At 46.1% G+C, this 18844-nt stretch overlaps 1 protein-coding gene across 1 annotated transcript in view; it reads right to left on the reverse strand.

The window, feature by feature from the left end:
• TRAPPC10 (trafficking protein particle complex subunit 10) overlaps window positions 1–18844 on the reverse strand; it is an 83866-nt gene that overhangs the window by 36362 nt on the left and 28660 nt on the right. Inside the window, exons 4-7 of the mRNA XM_012779069.2 lie at window positions 17702–17898; window positions 12909–13104; window positions 7342–7453; window positions 3892–4139 (exon numbers count right to left, since the gene is read on the reverse strand). Coding sequence (XP_012634523.1) covers window positions 3892–4139; window positions 7342–7453; window positions 12909–13104; window positions 17702–17898 — 753 coding nt within the window. The remainder of the gene's footprint in view (window positions 1–3891; window positions 4140–7341; window positions 7454–12908; window positions 13105–17701; window positions 17899–18844) is intronic.

An 18844-nucleotide genomic window follows, 5' to 3' on the forward strand; every position in this document is an offset into this window, starting at 1 on the left:
TACAGAGCCCAGCGAACCACTCTCCCTTACAGGTGGTGCCTTTTGCATACTGCTAAAGAAAGGCTTGCCCACCCTAAAGGTCGTGAAGATATCCCCATGTCATCTTTTCAAGATTGCTTGTTTTACCTTTCATATTTAGATCAAAACTCCGCCTGGAATTAATTGTTTAGGATGTGAGATGTAGATGTTTTTACATATGGATATCCAGTGGACTTGTCGCTATGTATTCACTGAATAAATTTTTCTTGAATCTGTTTATTTAAAATCTACCCCAACCGCCCTCGTTCGGAACTTTATCCTCTTTCCCTTGGACTACAGCAGAAGTTTCTAACTCTGTTCCTGGCCTCCATCTAACTTTTCACCTCTCTCTGCCCTCTCCCCCGCCAGGTTCCAACACCTTTCATGGCACGCCTGCTCCCTCCGGCCATGTCTCCTACTAGCTACAAAACAAAAGGCAAAGACCTCCAGATCCTCCCTCTACAAGCCACCTCCCAATTCTCCTGTACCTCAATCCCAAGCCTCACCCCAATGGTCTAGCAAGACTGAGCTCCTCAATAAAACCACTTTCTCTGCCTGAAACGTACTCTCCCACTGGCCATCGCCAGCCTCACCTTCCTGGTGAGTTCTTACTCACCTACTGAGGCCCTAAAATATCAGCTGCCTAAGGGCAGGGGTGCAGTCTGTTCTGCTCTCCACTGAAATACAGTGCCCACAATGCTTGGTACAAAACAGATGCTCTATGAGCACCTGCTGAACGAATCAATCTTTTTAAACTGAGCTCACACAAGACCTCCTCTAGAAACCTTCCCCAGCACCCCGTAAATGTTCACTGAGCTGACCTGAGAAGCCCCGCAGAGTAGCCCTTTCCCATTTATGGTAGCCCTGTGCCTAGACAACGCTTCTGCCAATGCCGAGGCACTGTCCAGACGACCCTCATGGGCGCTGGCTCAGTGCACGGGATGACGACAGGCTGCCGGCTGGTAGGTGTCTTCTCCTCCCACCCCGTTTTCTGCCGTGCCTACCAGGCAAGCAAATGTCTCCTGAATGATGCCTGACAGCTCTCTAGCCCTGTCCAGGGAGCCATTGGGTCCTGTGATCCCCCTTCAGCAGCCCCCCCCACATGTCCCTCCTCCTCCTCCAGGCCATTCCTACCACCCTTCCTGCCCAGGTCCTGGAGACTCAAGGCTGCCGGCAATCAGCAGCACAGATGCGGCACAGGTAAGGAGACCCTCCAGCTGTGTGCATCCAGAGGCAAACAGAGGGGAGCAGGGAACAGGAAGTGGGTCATTAGAAGAAAAGAGACAGCAAGTGAACAGTGGGTGCAGCGTCCTCGCCTGGAATCCAGCATTCAGTGGTGGCCACCTCCTCACAGGGGACACAGAACTAGAAAGCACAAAGAACTGCAACAAACGTGACTAGGAGTTAAGGGGCAGCTTCCACTCAAGCAAAGCGCAAGATGACAATGACAATTTCATTCAGAAAAGAGCCAGGAAAAAAATTCCAGCATGGCTTGTTTGCAGCACTGAAATACAAAGCTGCTGAACACGCCGTCTGTGGGCTCCCCACACCGCGCACGGGAGCCTAGAAGCACAAGAGCCCAGGCGGCTAACGTGAGCCCCAACACTCCCGAGGGACCAGGGAGGCCACACCAGCTATTACTTACACAGCTCTTTCCGGCCAAAATGGTCTTAAGGGACCTATTTGTACTCCTTTCCACAACAGACAGAGGCGTGCCAGAATTCAGAGACGAGCTGGGGAAGACTGACAAGAGGAGAAGAGTGCGCTGCCCCACAGGGAACGAGTGGGACACTGTGCCGAGACTCTCCCCAGCCCACCTGTGCTGTCTGCAAATGCCTGGCTGAGAGGCACTGCAGTGCGGCAGGCACGCTGGCAGCGACACCGGCAGCGACACCATCAGTGGAGAAGCAATGGCCTTTCCCAATCCATAAGTGATGTCTCTGGTTGACATCTCAGATCTACCTTCCACATTATCCCGCCCTGCTCTCTGCCGGGGATACTGTACGTAGTAAGCTCATGGGCGCCCTCACCTTCCAGCTTCCAGAAGGCCGGAGGAGGTCAGAGGGGAGGAGGACAGGGTAGTAGTTGTGGGTGCCTGGTCCTTCCCTGCAGAGCTACTGTGGGCCGGCGGGCCCCCCACCATCAGGGCCCAGCCCCTCTCAAGGCTGCTGGCTCCGTGCTTGCCCTATCGGCTCTGAGGACACCTGCCCTCCTCTCTGCAGGCTGGCAGCCATGCTATTACTAGTCAATGATCCAAAGCTAGAAAAACAATTCAGGAACATTCTTAAATCCTGGAGTTTGCGATTTGGCTACGCCCGGCATTAAAGGCACTGGGTCTGCACCAGCCTACATCTGCCCCAAACTGTGAACAGCACTTTCTAATAAACCCTACTGGGGCCATCTTAGTTAGAAAATGCCGTATCAGAAACACTTGACTCTGATACACACCCCAATTTTTTCTCCCTATCGACTAGTAAGACAGACATCTCTAAGTCGGGTAAAATCTCCAGGTCCAGGGGAACAGAGAGAGCCCCGTTCTGCGCATGCACAGTCACCTCACAGCCTCACCCCCAGGGCTGCACAGCCAGGTGCGAACAACCAAAGCAGAATCTCCAAGCCTTTGTAGTTACAGGTAGCTAAAAGGGTATCATTTCAAGATAGACAATGTTATTTTCCTCATTTGCTTGAGTAGATATCTAAGGCAAAAAAAAAAAATAATTTGATAAAAACTCTTCAATTCTAAAGTTTATGACTCAGGCTAGGCACTCATGAGATTAGCTCTGAAATAAGAATTTCTCCTTTGGAACTTAAATAATTTCACTTAGGTAAAAAAAAAAAAAAAGGTTTAAATATTTTAAGATTATTTAAACTAAGTGTTGAGTCTGTTATTAGTATGCTAGGGTACACAAAAATAAGTTACTATATTATGCAATACTAGCCCTCCCAGTTGTTTGGCTACTATACTAAATTTATACTCTAAGAGACCTTAGGGACTCCCCTGGGACTTGGATGGTCTGGACTCTATGGCTGGTTAAATGAGTTTGGGTAAGTCACCAACCACTTCCAGATTCAGTTCCTTGTTTATAAAATGGAATCAGACCGCTCACTAGGGTCTCTCAATGGGAACGGAGGGCGGGGTGCACACGAATCCTCTGAAATTATACGTGACATTTTGTAAGTGCATATGTGAACTGTTCTGGGTAAAGAGATCACTGAAACAAGAATCAGCAGACTAGATGTGGTCTTTAAGGTCCCTTTCCCTCACTAAAATGTTCGTGATTCTATGGGCAAAAAGAGTTCAGGAGTACTTGGGTGAATTAATCTTTAAAGGCAAACACTTCACTAACTGGTGTCTTTCACACACCACAGCACATGCACACACACTTATTTACAACATATCTTCCATTAAGCTTCATGCTACTAATCCATAGGACACGGCTGGCTGTGTGTCACTCACATGGCTACCTGCATGTCCATGTGCAAAACCATTTATCTGAAAAGACAGTCTTAAAATAAATGTCTGTGTACAAAATTCATCTGCGTATCCATCAGATTAGTAATTTTTATCAGTGAGGATTAGCTCACACAGTATAAGCCAAAGTTACCTTAAAAATTATATTAAGAAACTGTACCAAGAGACTTGCTTTGGACCAACATGAACTTTACCATGTTAAGAGCAGAAATTGTATTTTTGAGCAATTAATCAATGTAAAAAGTAATTATGCATATACTATATTAAAAAGTAAAGACATTCAGAGAAAGAAAACTCGTTCCTAAGCACAAACAGTTCAATGCCTGGGATTTCAAGGTTCAGAGTTTTCTGTTTGAACAATCAATCAAGAAACGGGTAAACTGGGAAAAGAACCGACTCACTTCTAAGAGCTTCAGTTCCTGCACACAGTTGTGCAGCAGCTCTAGGGCGCGCTGAGCCACCTCCCACGGCCTCTGCAGGAAGAGGAGCAAGGTGCACTGGCGAGAGAACAGGTAACTGCGCAGATCTAACAGGGTGGCTTCTTGCCTCTGTATCAATTCCCGCTTCTCCATATCTATGGGCTTTCGAAGGATCAATCCGTTCCAGCTCTTCACCGGCTGGCAGAAAAAAGTCAGCCAGTTGGCACCATCTAAACAAACACACATCATGAAAGGCACTGACTATGGGTACTTCACCTTACTGAGATTCTTGCTCAGGACTGTGAGGCCTTGTGGACAGACAGGCAGCTCAACAACCAGTTACTCTCTGCCCACTACCCCGCCCCCTTTACTCTAGGTGACATTCGCCCATTCTGCCCCCAGCACGTGGTGGCTGAGCACAGGGTAGCAGGACCCAGGCAGCAAGGCACACCGGCTCCCTGTGTCCAGAAAGCCATGAGCAGAAGCTGGAGCGGTCAGCAAGCCAGCAGAGACCTCAGGCTCGTCTGGGGCTGGAGCGTGGCTGGGCTGGAGTGCAGCTGTTCCCCTGACCACCCTGGTACTTCCGTCTTCCTCAGACTCCGCATTTTTCTGTACTTATCCCCTGCCTGTGTCAAGCTCCTAGTGGGGAGGAGAACAGGCACGGAGAGGACTAAGCAGCAGCACGGGAAACCCTTGCCTGTCAAAAATCTCAACAGGGGCCGGGCGCAGTGGCTCACGCCTGTAATCCTAGCTCTCTGGGAGGCCGAGGTGGGCGGATTGCTCGAGGTCGGGAGTTCGAAACCAGCCTGAGCAAGAGCGAGACCCCGTCTCTACTATAAATAGAAAGAAACTAATTGGCCAACTAATATATATAGAAAAAATTAGCCAGGCATGGTGGCTCATGCCTGTAGTCCCAGCTACTTGGGAGGCTGAGACAGAAGGATCGCTTGAGCCCAGAGTTTGAGGTTGCTGTGAGCTAGGCTGATGCCACGGCACTCACTCTAGGCTAGGCAACAAAGCGAGACTCTGTCTCAAAAAAAAAAAAAAAAAAAAAAAATCTCAACAGGGCTCCCCAAATATGATCTTGAAATAAACATAAGAACCTACAATAACAAGTCATTAAATCTTGGTGGAAAAAGGCTTTCTAATCTATTTTTCTCTTTCCAAAAGAGGTGTCATAACCAGTTCATTCTGCATCCGTATCAGGAAATGACTCAGCATGAGCACACTAAGTATCTGCAGTGCCAGCCGCTGCCGACAGCAGCCCTTACTGGGCTGAGCCCAGTAAGTCCCCTCTGAGTCCCTGCACCAGCAGCGCCGTCTGCCAGGCCCTGCCCAGGATTCTCTGGAGCACTCCCACGTGTCATCAGGCCTCTGTGCCAAGGGCACCTCCTCAGGGAGGCCACCCAGCCAACCTGTCTGAAGTCCCATGGCACCTCCCTCACTCTAACCCTCACCCATGTCCCTCTCTACCGGCTACAATTATTACCATCAGACACGAGGCTACACGTGTGCTTTGCTGTGCCTGTCTCCCCTTCATGTAAGCTCCAGGAAGGGATTTTTGTTTTATTCCTCGCTGTATTTAGAACAGTGCCTGACACATGGTGGGCCTACAATAAGTATTTGTTGAATAAAAGAACAAAAATAATCTTTTCATAATAATGACAAGTCAGCTACAAAACTTGGTCCAGGCTTACTTTTGGCTTTTAAATTGCTCCAGACTTATTTTTAAACTGAGAGGGGGGGAAAAAAAAAGAAATTATGTGGAATATATGAAATATATAAGGTTTCTTTTCAAATTTTTTTTTTTTTAATAGAGACAGTGATTTGCTCTGTCACCCAGGCTGGAGTGCAGTGGCACAATCATAGCTCACTGCAGCCTCAAGCTCCTGGACTCAAGTGATCCTCCCACCTCAGCCTCCCAAGCAGCTGGGACTACAGGCACGCACCACCATGCCCGGCCTTATATGAGATATTTAAAAGATATATACGTATAATATGGATAAGTAAAATATAAAAAATAAATATAAGAAATATAGTTTTACCTCTTCTGATTTTTTTTCAGTTAACTGCTTTGGTTATGTGTTTGTAATTGCATGTTAGCAGAGTAAAATATCCAAACCTGAACTTCATAAAAATTGGCTTGGAGTAACTATCCACCAATGCATGGTGGCATTCATGCTTATTTCCAGAGTAAGGACAGAGTAAGGACTGCTTGCGCTCACTGTCCCAGGACCTCATCTCCCTACATACAGCTCTCTAGCCAACACTAGGGTTCACTGAAATCACTCCTTTCTTCAGACACAGTGACAAGGGTTCTCCCAAAGAATGCCTGGCAAAGGTATCTATCCGAGCATTGCTTGTGGGGGCAAGAAGCAGAAAACAACCCAAATGTCCAACACCAGGGATGGCTGAATAAACTCTCAGGAATGCGCACTGAAACACTGTGCAGCTGTTGACAAAAATATCTTAGAACCAGATCTGCTACCTTGGAGAGATGACCACAATGGACCATTAATAAGAAAAAGGAGTTACAGAGACACATCTAAAAACTATAATTTCTATCAAAACACATATTAATAAAAAACAGTGAGGACGATTATCATTGTTTCTCTTTGTATGTGGTTTTGTTGTGCTAATTTTATAATTTTAAAAGAAGAACTTAAAATACCATTTAAAAGCTTACAAGAGGCCGGGCGCTGTGGCTCACGCCTGTAATCCTAGCTCTTGGGAGGCCGAGGCGGGCGGATTGCTCAAGGTCAGGAGTTCAAAACCAGCCTGAGCAAGAGCGAGACCCCGTCTCTACTATAAATAGAAAGAAATTAATTGGCCAACTGATATATATATAAAAAATTAGCCGGGCATGGTGGCGCATGCCTGTAGTCCCAGCTACCTGGGAGGCTGAGGCAGAAGGATCACTCGAGCCCAGGAGTTTGAGGTTGCTGTGAGCTAGGCTGACGCCACGGCACTCACTCTAGCCTGGGCAACAAAGTGAGACTCTGTCTCAAAAAAAAAAAAAAAAAAAAGCTTACAAGAAAGATGAACATCCATTACAAGGCTGTTATCTAAACCTCACAGCAAGGAGCCCTTGAGTCTCACAAAGACGACTGTGAACAGCAGCAAGAGAGCTTTCTCCTCCCATCCTAACAAGGAGGTATGGAAGCAACACTACTGGGCTGCTAAGTTGTAGACGTGACACTTTATACTTGAAAACAGCTTCTTTAATGCTTTTAGTATTTAAGATTCTTCTAAAAAGTGAAAGTGACTAATTCTTAATTCTCATTTCATTTCCTATAGTAATCATGAGACTATATCTGGTATAATTTATACAAGATGATGCATCATTAGGTAAATAGATGGCAGCTTCAAGACTATTTGAAAGTGGGGAAACTATGCTGAGAAAAGAACTTGCTGCTGGACAGCACTACTCACCCCCAGCCCCGAAGTTGACCACATACTGTGAGAAGAGGGCGTCCAGCTCGTCATACTGCACCAGCGCATCCTCGAACTGCTGCAGCATCTCAAAGACAAAGGCAAGCTCCTCCTGTGCAGCCAAAGTAAGTTTGAGAAAAAGCAAAACACAAATCAACATATTGAAACAACGTATAGATATTAAAGACTGTGACAGAGAAGAGCATGCAGCACTATGAATGTTTATGCCATGCTAAGCAAAAATTGATTTGATGACGGTAACACATCAACATTCATGCATGTACAAGGTGCAAACGACCACGATGATTTCTGAACACCCGCCTTGACCTCTCAGCACCACCGGAAATAACCGGTCACCCTCCTGTCCCTGGGATATTCCTTGTAGGGACACCTGGCCACCTGCATCTCCCCTTCCCCTCCACACTGCAGCTCCTTCTCCTCTGCCTCTGGTTCCTCTTGTCCCCCAGGTTCTCCACTGGAGGCCCCGGGGCTCACCCCTGGACTTCTCTTTCTACACTCACTATTCCCTCTTAGTGATCTCACCGAATGCACAGCTTTACGTGCCGTCTACGATTACAACCACCAATGTGTAACTGCAGCACAGACCAGACTCCTGGCTCCAGCTACGCGTCCAGCGTCCTCACCTGGATACCTAGCAGTCGCTGCAAGCTTGCACATCTCACCTGCACTCCAAGCCTCTCCCATGATTCACTCCACCCACAGTCTTCCCCATGTTAGTCACAGTCAGAGGGGGGATCCAAAGTCCTTTCAGGGGTCCCCAGGCCCTGCAAGGTCTGCTTCCCCACCCCTTCCCAGCGTCCGCTCTCTGACCCCACTCACTCAGCTCCACCACCCAGGCCCCCTGCCCACACACACGAGGCACACAGCTGCCTCGGGCCTTCGCACTGCTTCTTCTTGCAGCCTGGAACACTTCTTTACTCCTCCTCCAAACATCCGCACGGCCTGCTCTTTAATCGCCTTCATTATCTGCTACGTCACCGGCTCAGTAAGGCCAACCCGCAACGCTCACTTAGAATGCCCCCCCACCCTCAGCCCCCACATCTCTGCTTCTTGGTACTTTCATCCCACCATCTGTGTGGCTTCCTTGCTGTGTCACCTCCACTGTAATGCAAGCTCGTGAAGCCGCTTACTGACACCATCCGGCACCTAGAAGAGTGCCCGGTACATGCTGGTGCTCAGTAGTATTTATTGAACAAAAAAAATGTTAAGGAGATGGTCACAGGTGTCTTTTTCTTTTTCTTATTTCCATCATTGCACATGAAAAAGCAAAAACCAGGAGGGCATACACAATGTATAAATCCACACCCTAACATATTCGGGTATGCGGAGTCCAGCCCACCTCGTGTGTTTGCAGACACTGTTCTGAGACCCCGTAAAGGCCTGAGTCCCGCTCACTGGTGAGCATGGAAAGCACAGAGCCCGCGGCCTGGTTCAGACCCAGAGGCCAGCAGTCCCAGCCATAACCGTGTTAGCTGGGTGACCTGTGCCCCTCTGGAAAGCAAAGCTCCCCTCGCGTGAGGTTTCTGTGAGCATTAATCTCTATAAAACGCGTAGCAGAGCCCTGGCACGCGGGTAAGTAGGCAGTTCACGTCAGCTACTGGCCTCTCGCCAACTGACAGCCAGAGAAGCTGGGGAGAAGCACCCGCACTGCTCCCCCCGGAGCCCCAGGACCTCCTGAAGCTCTTTCACGTCTTGGTTCCCCTGAAAATACTGGTGGGAGTATTTTACAAGAGAAACTGCTTAATTGCGTTGAACTTTCTTTTCTTTTCTTTTTTTTTGAGACAGAGTCTCACTGTGTTGCCCAGGCTAGACTGAGTGCTGTGGCATCAGCCTAGCTCACAGCAACCTCAAACTCCTGGCCTCAAGCCATCCTCCTGCCTCAGCCTCCCGAGTAGCTGGGACTACAGGCATGTGCCACCATGCCCGGCTAAAATTTTCTATATATATATATTAGTTGGGCAATGAATTTCTTTCTATTTATAGTAGAGACAGGGTCTCGCTCTTGCTCAGGCTGGTTTCGAACTCCTGACCTCGAGCAATCTGCCCGTTTGGCCTCCCAGAGTGCTAGGATTACAGGCATGAGCCACTGCACCTGGCCAAACGTTCTTTTCTTTATGAAGTATTTCTAAGACTGAGCACTCCAATGAACTAATGTTTTCTCTTTAAGTGTGATAAAATGTACACAGAATTGACCACCTTAACCATTTTTTTTTTTTTTTTTTTTTTGAGACAGAGTCTCGCTTTGTCGCCCAGGCTAGAGTGAGTGCCGTGGCATCAGCCTAGCTCACAGCAACCTCAAACTCCTGGGCTCAAGCAATCCTGCTGCCTCAGCCTCCCAAGTAGCTGGGACTACAGGCATGCACCACCACACCCGGCTAATTTTTTCTATATATATTAATTGGCCAATGAATTTCTTTCTATTTATAGCAGAGACAGGGTCTCACTCTTGCTCAGGCTGGTTTCGAACTCCTGACTTCGAGCAATCCTCCAGCCTCGGCCTCCCAGAGTGCTAGGATTACAGGCGTGAGCCACCATCCCCGGCCACCTTAACCACTTTTAAGATTACAGTTTGGTAGCGTTAAGTATGCTCACCTCATCATGCAACCAATCTCCAAAACTTTCTCATCCTCCCAAACTGCAACTCCATTCCCACAGAACGCTAACTCCCCACTCCCTCCTCCAGTCCCTGGCCCCACCATCCTGCTTTGTCTGTCTCTGCATCTGACCACTCCAGGGACTCCACGTGAGTGGACTCATGCAGTGCTCATCCTTCCGTGACTGGCTTATTTCACTCAGCACAATGTCCTCAAGGTCCATCTATGCTGTATTAACAGCATGTGTCAGGGTTTCCTTCCTTACTCATTTTTTTTTTTTTTGAGACAGAGTCTCGTTTTGTTGCCCAGGTTAGAGTGAGTGCCGTGGCGTCAGCCTAGCTCACAGCAACCTCAAACTCCTGGGCTCAAGCAACCCTGCTGCCTCAGCCTCCCAAGTAGCTGAGACTACAGGCATGCGCCACCATGCCTGGCTAATTTTTTCTATATATATGTTAGTTGGCCAATTAATTTCTTTCTATTTTATAATAGAGACAGGGTCTCGCTCTTGCTCAGGTTGGTTTCGAACTCCTGACTGACCTCGAGCAATCCTCCTGCCTCGGCCTCCCAGAGTCTAGGATTACAGGCATGAGCCACTATGCCCGGCCCCTCCTTACTCATTTTTAATTCAGAGGTAACTTAACACTCACAGAAATATTGCCAAAAAAAAGTATTGGCCAGGTGTGGTGGCTCACGCCTATAATTCTAGCACTCTGGGAGTCTGAGGCAGGAGGATTGCTTGAGCCCTGGAGTTCAATTGAGGTTGCTGTGTACTAGGCTGACGCCACGGCACTATAGCCTAGGCAACAGAGTGAGACTGTCTCAAAAAAAAACAAAAAACAAAAGAGTATCAAGTTTCCATACAGCCCTTACTTAGCTTCCTATAACATTAACAGATAACCAAAATACAATTATCAAAACCAGAAGATTAATACTGGCCCAATACTATTAACTAAACAATCCTTATCTGAATTTTAGCAGTTTTTCCACTAAGGACCCTCATCTGCTCCCACCCCATCCCAGTGAGTTTTTGCTTCCTTCCTATCTGTCTTACATCCCTCCCTCTGGGTGCACTTGATATGTTTCCACAGTTGCCATGAGAGTCTTCGTGTTTTACGGAGAAAAGATGCTGTGTCCTCAGGGCGCCTTTATCAAGGAGTCCACAACGTAGATATGACTTCTCACAGGTGCAGCTGGCCTTCACCATCTGATGCAGGCAGCTAAGGACCTGGCTTCCCCACTATGAAGTCACTACTGCTCCCTCTGCAGGTGACAGACATCTCGGGGAGACTGCGCAACGCCCCCTTCCCAGGCCTTGGCCCACCTGTTAGCCTCCATCAGTGGGCCTGTCTCCGATAGTTCTTGCCATAGTGTTTGCCTAGAAGTGGTTTTCTATTTTTCTTTCCTTCTACATTTATTAAGTGGAACTCTTCTGTAAGGAAGAGCTGAAACTTCTCCTACATTTACTTATTTAACTATTTATTTATATCAACATAGACTCATGAGTATTAATTTTATTCCATCTGTCATTACTTATTCTGTCATTCAAATCAGTCCAGCTTTGGCCCCTGGAGGCTCCTTTGGGTGGTGCCTGTGTTCTCTCGATGGGCCCATCTTTTTTGTGCGCGTCCTTACTTTCTGGTTCTACAAGGTATTCCAAGTCCATCTTGTTTATTCCTGACCCAGCCCCATAACCAACCACTTCTACAAGGAGCCCTGGTTCTTCGTATTGGAGAATGGAGTTTAGAGTCCATGACCTTGGCACCAGGTGTGCTTCCTGCTACTGGGGTGTCATTCTATGCCCTGTCAGTGGTCAGAGCGAGGAAACAGACGCACATGTACCCTCACACATACACACGTCTGTATTTCTAAATCTTCCTATCCATCCACCCATACACCCATTCATCCACCACCCTCTAGGTTGGTTCATATCAACACCTCCATTTCCAACCCAACAGCACTGGCCCCAGTGAGCCTGTTCCTGTCCTTGTTTGTAACTCCCAGGGACTAAGCTCAATAAGCTTGAAGGGCGAGGAGACAGTGCAGCCAGAAAAGTCTGTGACCATCAACCACAGAGGATCATTAACATACTCAAACCCCCTTACATGTACCAAATCTTCCAAAGACCTTCAAGACATATGCCTCAGAATAAGAAATGAAAATCAAATTCTAATCAGATGGATCTTTTATTTATTCAAAGTACATCATCTCTTCAGTAATTAATACACAATTGATATCTAAATATGAAAATTATGCTTCTTTCGTCAAGAGATGGTAAACGAGGACAAGAAACCCTACAAACAATACTCTGCAGTGTTAGGAAGGCCTTTTACTACCCCACGTCCCTCTGTTCACTTAAGACTATTTTTTTAAAGGCTGATTATAAACCAAATTTTAAAAGCCTAAACATTTTTATAAATTACAGTAAAGAAACTAGCTTAATAACTGGAACCCAAGGTTATAAAACAAAACTATGGTAGGAATGTTCCCAGGAAGTCATCATTCAACCACAGCACCCAGCAGGGAATGAACAAACACCTTTGCCATCAGCACCATCACTCACTACTGGGGTGCCTCTGCATAATTCACTCCAAGGTAGACAGCCCAGAAGGCACTGGAGATGCAAAAAAAACCAAGTCTCCCCTGAGGACAAGGCTACTTCAGGCCCGGCATCAAGCTCTGGAGCAGCAGGGAGCTGGAGGCCGTCCCCAGAAACCATCTCTGCTCTTCTGCTCTGTGAGCCAAGAAACAGAAACGTCTACTCTGACTACTACAGCATAGCCTCTTATTTTAAAAAATCATGCCAATGAGTATTACCACAAGAATTAAAGGAAGCAAGGGAAGGAAAGGGAAGAAAGGCAAGGAGGGTAGGAAGGAAGGAGGGAAGGAGGGGAGGGGAGGAGGAAGAGATGGAAGGAAGAAGGAAACTGTCTAGTTCTATAATTAGTCAAGTACCTGAACCATGAAATATTCACAAAAGCTCCAGCCTGGCTCAGTCCTCTTCTCCCTCAAGGTCCTCATGTCATCCTCAAACTTGCCTAGGTTTTTGGTAAAAGACATAAGAAGCAATGTCCTGAGTTTGGTCAGGAAGGCATTCCAGGATTCCTGAGTTCGAGAAGAGTCCTTCAAGGGGTCGGAGAGCACAACACACCTGCAAAGACATGAACGGACTATCTGGAAAGACCCTCCATGCACAGCGCCACTGCTCACTGCTCCCCTTTGCCTGGGTGCCAGCTTAGTTCCTTCCTCCTTTAAATAACAGGAGAAAACAGCTGGGCATGGTGGCTCAGGCCTGTTATCCCAGCATTTTGGGAGGCTGATGTGGGAGCCAGGAGTTGAGGCCAGGAATTCAAGACCAATGAGCAATATAACGGGACCCTGTCTCCGCAAAAAATAAAAAGATTAGTCTGGTGTGGTGGTGCCTGTAGTCCCAGCTACTCTGGAGACTGAGGCAGGAGGATCACTTGAGCCCGGGAGGTAGAGGCTGCCGTGAGCTGGGATCATGCCACTGCACTCCAGCCTGGGTAACAGAGCGAGACCCTGTCTACCTCCAACCCCCAAAATACATGTATAGTGAAAGCATGAGACAAGTGGTAGGCACCAGGCTCGGAAGAGGCTTCATCACAAACTGCTCAGTTGCCACATGAGAGGTAAGTGCTGCAGAAGCCCCAAGGACAGTCTGTTGCACACAGCCTGGGGCGGGGGGATTTATGAGCAGCTTGAGCCTCAGACCCGCCCCACGTCACTGTGAAGTGAGGTGATCTTCCCCACTCAGTTCCCAGCCATCGCTGGCCCTGTCCCCTTCAAAATCCCTTTGGGGTCCATGTGATCAACAGGGGAAATTCAGACTTAACAGTACAGCACACAAGGACCATGACAACATGGACCCGACCTAGCTGTGTGGCTTTAATTCCCCCATTCCCAGTCCAAGCCAACTACCATCTCCTGCTCTCCCCCCTTTACCAAGCACATTCCTGTTCACCCAGATGCTACATCCCCACCCCCACCCCGGCTGCTCTGTCCTCCCTCTGTCCTCCCGGCTCTGCTGTGATCATATGCTGCCAGCTGAGGGCCTCGTGGTAAAGCTCTTTCCCTGTCCCGCCCACCCGCCTGGGAGTGCTCCAAGGGCAGGGTAAATACGTGAACATGCAGCTCTGACACAATTTAGCTACAAAGACACTGTACCCAGGGTGTAAAACTATCAAAGACACAAAATTTCAAGAAAGTTTCCAATGGATTTGGAAAGGCAATGTACTCATCCAATATGTTGGAAATAGTAACTGTCTTTAGCCTTGGTAATTGTACTTTAGAAAGAAGATGAATAAATCTGAACTCAGAAATAACTTTAAAATACTACTGCTGTGAGCTTCAACATTGCCCTTAGTAAATATTTTTATTTCCAAAAAGTAGCAAAATAAACTGATTCTAAGTTTCATTTTCTCTGTGCCCAGCATGTCCTTTGGACGGACAACTAAATCCACAGAGTTACAAATCAATGGACAAAAAGGTGAAGCAGAACACACTCTACATGTTCTATCATGTGAACAATCAGAACCAAGAAAAAAACAAAAGATGGCAGCTGGCTCTAACGCCAGTCAACCCACCCCACTGGACGCTTTCTTCCCTGAAAGACAAAGAAACCAGCGCCAGCTCACTCCTGAGGTCCCCGAGGACAGAAGTGGATTTATCAGCTGCATAAGCTGCTAGAATCTATCCATTTGGTAGTTTGTCCCTGGGCATTCTCAAGGGCCGCAATTACTGACGTTCATTCCTGAGCAGATGTGAGTTCTCCCACGCACCTGCAGGATGATGGAAATGCGAACTGACACAAACACGAGCCACCAAACAAGATGCCTGGTGTCATCAATCAGACTGGATACAGTCACTCTATTCTCTAACCTTGTTATGCCCTTCAACTTGCACTGCTTTTAGACCATGATCACCTCCTTTTTTAAATTAAAAAGAACATTCTGAGAGTATGTATCCAAAATAAGAGAAAATTTTTTTTCATTAAAAAGAAAAATAAATAAATAAAAGAACAGTGCTTTAGAAATCGCATCAAGCCTTGATGGTTCACTCAGAAAGGGAGAGCCCAAAGCTACTAATGGGGTCAAGGATGGGGGGCGGGGCAGGGGTCAACCATCACTCTTGGCCTTGTTTACCAAAAGCCTGAGAATGCACAAAACTTTTTTTTTTTTTTTTTTTTTTTTTGAGACAGAGTCTTGCTGTGTTGCCCAGGCAGGTGCATCAGCCTAGCTCAGAGCAACCTCAAACTCCTGGGCTCAAGTGATCCTCCTGCCTTAGCCTCCAAGTAACTGAGACTACAGGCATGCACCACCATGCCCGGCTAATTTTTTCTATATATATTAGTTGGCCAATTAATTTCTTTCTATTTATAGTAGAGACGGGATCTCGCTCTTGCTCAGGCTGGTTTCGAACCCCTGACCTCGAGCAATCCTCCCGCCTTGGCCTCCCAGAGTGCTAGGATTACAGGCATGAGCCACCGCACCCAGCCTACACAAAACCTTTTGCCAAGCAATTTTCCTTTAAGGAATTTCTCCTGAAATAATTAAAGATGTTTACAATATTTGAGCTAGAAAGATTCATAATATTATTGTTTATAATGATAAGCAAGCGACGCCCAGCAGAGGACTGTATAAATAACTATGGTACATTAATACTGTGGAATATTATACACTCACCAACAATGAGGGTATAGAAATATTAATATATTTATTGTTTGTGAAAAATTTTTACAATATATTAAGTGAAAAAGCAAATATAAAACATGCACAGTATTATATCCCTTTAAAATACACAAATACACACATCTGTGTATGTATGCATAATGAGAAAAAAGTCTGGAAAAATACTACCAAAATATTAAGAGTTAATATCCATTTTTTTCCCTCATTATCTTTTTTTAACAATTCTACAATGAACATGCAATACATATAATCTGAATTAAACACAAGTGTAAAGTTAAAAAAAATAGTAAGGCTCCTCAGGGACAAACATTACAATATTTTCAAAGGCCAGAAATTATACTGTGTAATAAAATAATTGTCAATAGAGACACTACTAAATTCAAATTTATGAAAATCTGACCAAGCTTTTTACATTAAAAAATATAAATGTATTAAAAGGTAGTTTTGCAAATTAATGAATATTGAAATAGAAGGCATATTTAAATCTACTGAAGATGAAATGTTAAAAATTATATTCAGTTAAATTTTATGTATAAAGAAGTTATTAAAAACCAAGTTCGTTTTAAATGGGCTCACTAGAAACATATTTTTAGAAATTAGATAAAGATTACAAACACAGACTTAAAAGTCGTCAACTGGTACTTTGAAAAAAATGATTATACAATTTGAACACTTCACAAGCTGAGACTGATATACCTTATTAGTGCCAATTTATTTAATTAATGCAATCCCAAACAAATGTAACTTCTTTCGTTATATTAACAAAAACCTCAGCAGCCACTTGGTTTTGATTTTATCCCTGCCTCCACGTTCCGCCAGTCAGTGCTGGCCGCGTCTCCCTTAGACTGTGCAATGGAGCTCTCTTCCTTCCAAGCTTCACCGCAGTCTACTCTTTTCAGAACAAGAAAGTGTTGGTATTTATACGATACCAAGGGAAAGGATGCTCAATCACGTATGGTATCCTGTTAAAATGCTAAGCTAGTTCCTTTTGGTTAACTAATTTATGAATAACACACCTTAAGAAAGTTTCCACAAGTACAGACTGCATGAGATTTCTCTAAGATATGCCATGCGCTCAACAATCTGATTATTTAATTCAAATTATAAATAATGCTAGTTTGACCATTACAACGTGCCCAGTACTGTGTGGAACATGAAAAAGGCAGCCAGCCATGGCTTCTTCCCCTGAAGAAGCACCGGGGTGGCCTCTGCACATCCAGGACTGCCCCCTGCGCCCTCCCTACCCCATAGCACTTATTGCTTAGCCGCCTGCTGTGCTCCAGCTACCCAGCTGTAGGCTCTTGCAGCACTCTGGAACCTTCCCATCTGGCCCTTGCCACCATGGTGACCATGGTATGACGACCTGCTGGACCAGAGCAGGGTCCAGGCTCCTACTGCACCCCCAGGATTGGGGTTCATTCAAGTGCTGAACAGTGCGACAGGGACCATCAGTTACACAGAAGTTAATGGTCCGGCTGGCGCCGTTAGGAACGGTATCGCTGAACAGAAAGGAGGTGAGCTATGCCAAGAGAGCAGGACGCAAGGGAAAGAAAGCCCATGCAATTACTTTATAAACTAACCACCAAACTTTCAGGACTCCTTTTAAAGCTTCTGAAGGGATTAAGTCAGCATTTTATAACTTCTGTTCTTAAGAATCTTTACTAGGTGTTAAGGTTAAAACAAACAAACAAACAAAAAACACAGGGTTCCATAGTTAAAAAAAAAAAAGTTAAAGGCACCCTGTTCTACACAAGGACTGCAAGACCTCTCTTTGTCACTCTTCAGAAGGATCTGCCATGTGGTCTTCCCCTGGCTACTGGACCCACGGGCCCCCTCCCAGGCAGCACACTGAGGGACTCCTGCTGCAGTCCTTGGCCTGCCAGAAGGGGAACTCCAAGAAGACAGGGACCAGAGCTCTTATCAGCACCCCACGGTCACTCGCTGGAGATTGCTGAGTGAATATTCATCACCACCCAGGAAGCCCGCAATGTGTGTCACCCAGATACCAACCAAATGAGGCAAAATCAAAGATACACTTACCTGTCGCTCTGTTTATTACAAAAATCATTTCTTATTTTGTCCACAATAGAAGTTCGGGGAAGGATGTTGGTTTTATTTTTTTTCTTGGCATCATTTTCAACTACCACTATTAACCAGTCCACAGAGCTATGAGCTTTCAGAACATTCTGCCACTTGGTGAGGTCATCTTTTACTGTAGCTTTATACACTTCAGTATCCTAAAAATAAATAAGTCACTGTAAGCAAGTTAAGCAATGGCCTTTGGTTTATATGGCAAAATGTGTCTAATAACACAGGTCAATGGCCACAATGCTTTAAGGCACCAGGACAGCTTTGGGGCACGGGCTCGATGAAAAGCCCAGTGGCCAACTAAGCCTGTGTTGCTCCGTGCAGACGCCATACCACGACATGTACTCGACCCCTGCAAGGCCCCGGGAACTGCTCCAACCGTGAACCCACAAAGGCCACGCGAGAGGCAAGGCAGCTTCAGCTGTGACTCCGCAGGAAGAAGGCAAGCCAGGCTTCCCCGTGATGATCTAACTCACAGGACTCGACAGGGAGCGCACTGGTCCTCTAGATCCATCCCGTTTCTCACTTACAGTCCCAAACCTGAGCCTGCCTGGGAAAGCATCCCTCCCCCATGGACGCACACAAGTGCAGCTCCGTCCTCTTCCAGCGAGAACAGGGAAAACAGACATTTCCCTTGGCATTTGTCACTTTATCTATAATTGCCCTTACGCTCTGTAAATCCACTCAGATTCTAATTCATTTACATTCAGAAAATCTAAAACCAAGTCACTTAATTAGGCACTGAGAAAACTCCAGACACAATAATTAAGAGCTACTGTTTAAATATATACTTTCCCCTCTTCCAGTTGTTCCTCCTTACTATCTGGCCCTTATTTCTTTGGATTTTTTAGTCACTCTTGAGTAACACTCAGGCAGACATATGCTAATCTGAGAGATCCACACATGAGTTAAATCTTAAATTCTGCATTTTGGTTTAATTCACTAAACAGAAAGTTCCAGAAGGCAGTAATTTTCATTTATATTCTGATTTTTAAAACTGTAATATCCTGACTTAAATTACAATCTGAAAACAACTTTTACTTAAAAAGAGAAGAACTTATCTTAGAAAAAACCAATTTTCTGCAAATAAATATC

This window comes from Microcebus murinus, chromosome 1 (genome assembly GCF_040939455.1).
Source record: "Microcebus murinus isolate Inina chromosome 1, M.murinus_Inina_mat1.0, whole genome shotgun sequence".
Lineage (NCBI taxonomy): Eukaryota > Metazoa > Chordata > Mammalia > Primates > Cheirogaleidae > Microcebus > Microcebus murinus.